Raw genomic sequence first — 2,708 nt, 5'->3', positions numbered from 1 at the left:
TGTGTACTGACTGTGACCTGAAGCAACTGTGAACCAGTTAGTGATGATGCCTTCTATAACTGCTCTGAGGTGACCATGATCATGACCTACAAAGATTCAGATGATCATGTGCCTTGATGACCATGTGCTTGGCCAGTGGCTGAGGGCATTGACCACTGACCTGATTCTACAAGTTGCAGAGATTGTTTTCAGCTAACAGTAGGCGTAGCGACCTGGCTCTGCGGGTAAAGGTTCTTGCTGACAGACTGTTGATCAGCATTATGAATTGAAGGAGAATTGAAGGAATAGATCTGCAGGATTCGATTCGGACTGGTAATGTGTTGATATACGTGCAGTACTCTTAGATTAACGATTTTGTTTTGTTTAATGAAATACACTCTCCAGGTCTATAAATGGTACTGCCCAGTTTGGCCACACACAAAACCCAGCAAGGACCAGGTGTGGTGGTGCACGCCTTGTCGTCCAGCATTTGGGAGGTTAGGAGGTGGAGACAGAAGGATCAGGGGGTCAAGGTCATCCTTTAGTGAGTTTGAAAGCAGCTTAAGCAACGTGAGACGGTGTTTCAAAAAACAAAAAGAGCAGGAATGAAGACTAGGTTGGGTAAGTTCCCGGGAAACTACCTGCCGTCCCACGCCTCTTTCCGGCTGTGCTATGCCACCTCTACGGCCTCAGCGCTTCCAGACTCCCACCAGTCCCCCGGCCGCCGGCCCCGGTGCGCCTGCGTCAAGGCGGGGCGGTGTTTTGCCCTTTGTTGTGGGCCCCAGTTTCCCAGGACACCGCGCGGCACTGGGGTGGGGCTATGCAGATGAGGCACTCGGGGGCGGGGCGGTTGCGGCGTCGGCGGCGGCCGGAGAGGGTCAGTTGGAGGCAGGCGCTCGCTGAGGCAGGAGGAGGGCTCTCGGCCCCGCGGCCTGACAGGGACTTAACCCGCAGAAACCGGCCCGCGCGTGCGACCCCACACCCACCTACTCGTCCACCCACCCACTCGCTGCGCCGCTTCCTCCCACCCTGCGTAGAGCCACCGAGGATGATAAACACCCAGGACAGGTAACGGCCCGGCCCAGGCTCCCCGCCCCCATCCTCCCTCCGCGGTTCCACAGGGCGGCCGCCTCCTCCAGCAGCCGATCCGCGGCCCCACGGGACCCCAGGGGCTCCATCCGCCCCTGCCGACCCTCTTCCCCACTCCAGCCACCAGCCTCAGCCCCGAAATTGGGCCTCTTTCTGTCCTTTAGCCCCCTTCCTCCAGCCCGGCCCATCCCTCTCATCCGGGCCTCCTCCTCACCCAGAGCCCCCGCAAACCTGGACCCAGCCTTCCAGTTAGGAGCCCCTTCTTCTTAAGCTCCGCTAAACAGTGCCGGGTTCCCTAAACTGGGCTTTCCCCCCCAGATTCCCGAATTAGTTTTTATCTTCGCTAAATCTTACTCCTCCCACAAGTCACTTAATCGCTTTAAATCCGTTCCCCAGTGAAAGCTGCACCCCAGCCAGCCTTCTCTTAGCCCTGCCTGCCTCTCCCCAAAGTCAAGCTCTATCCTGCAGTTCTCAGCTCGACCCTTACCCCCACTCCTCCGCTCCCTCCGCAGGCCTAGTAGTCTTCTGAAGGATGCCCAGCCTGCCTTGGCCCCTCACTCCCTCTTCACCCTTATCTCGTTATGCCCCATTTTCCTGTCTCTGAACCTCATGCCTTTTATTTCTCAAACACTTTAAACTCCATTTCTGCCCTCCATCCTGTTCCCCTAACGGTGTCCCCAGCGCTCTTAATACCCCTACCCTTTAACTTTGCTTTCTCTCTACTTGAACTTACCTTTATTCTTCTCATCTTAATTGGAGCCACCTTTAAAATCTTCAGATCACAGAACTAAGCTTGCCTGGCTTCCAGGGAAGGTCTTTAAGGGTCACCTCCTCGCCTCCTTCCCTGGCCTCCAGGGCCTTCAGATCAGGACCCTGGGCCTTGGGAAGTTTCCTACTTCCAAACCCAGTCCTATACATCCATCCCCATGAGTTGAAGGTGAGTGGATTTCTAAACTTTAATCCTGTCCTCCCAACCAAAGTAGGTAGAATTCATTGCTCCATTTTCCGTTCTGTTCTCTTTCCCACTTCCCTCAAATATCTAGTATTTCTGTCCCAGATGCTTTTCTTCAGAGCTCTTCCATAAAGTCTTCAATTTTTAGGTAACTTCTGTTGCTGCTAAGCATTAGGGTGGCTTCCGTTTTTGCAGTTCAGACCTGATTCCTTTATTTGTTTTCCTAGGCTTGTTGCTGTCCCCTCCAAAACTTCTCTGAAACTCACGAAGTCCCCAGACCAGACCCTTTGTCCTTACATTGGACCTTTTTCACCCCTGACCTTCAGTAGGACCTCCTTATTTTGTAAGCAGATCCATTCCTTGTCAGTTTTTCTTAAACTGTGCCATGATCTCTCCAAAACTAGACTTTTACTTCCTCTTACAAATGTCTTCTTCCTTGTTGCTTTTCTTCACATAGGCCCTGCCCTTCATGGTTCCTCTCAAAACTTGGGCTCCTTTCTCACTAAATGATCTCTTGGACCTTTCCCTTTCCCCATTGTGTAGCAGCATTATCTTTATTCCAACTTACTGTACTTTTCTTCCCATTTCAGTGCATCCTAACCCTGGCTGCACATTAAAAACAACAAAAATCAGTCATCTGCCCTCCCCTTTCACAGATTACAGTAATTGGCCTATGGTGGAACCTGGT

General features: G+C 52.5%; 1 protein-coding gene across 1 annotated transcript in view; it reads left to right on the top strand.

Annotated features, from left to right (window-relative positions):
* The first annotated feature begins 809 nt into the window (after positions 1-809).
* Oaz2 (ornithine decarboxylase antizyme 2) overlaps positions 810-2,708 on the top strand; it is a 13,865-nt gene continuing 11,966 nt past the window's right edge. Inside the window, 1 exon segment of the mRNA XM_008836299.2 lies at positions 810-1,047. Coding sequence (XP_008834521.1) covers positions 1,028-1,047 — 20 coding nt within the window. The 5' untranslated portion in view covers positions 810-1,027.

This window comes from Nannospalax galili, unplaced genomic scaffold, assembly GCF_000622305.1.
Source record: "Nannospalax galili isolate Female #2095 unplaced genomic scaffold, S.galili_v1.0 scaffold54, whole genome shotgun sequence".
NCBI classification, from domain to species: domain Eukaryota; kingdom Metazoa; phylum Chordata; class Mammalia; order Rodentia; family Spalacidae; genus Nannospalax; species Nannospalax galili.
Note: the sequence above shows the minus strand (reverse complement) of the source record. Positions and strands in the feature narration are given on the sequence as shown.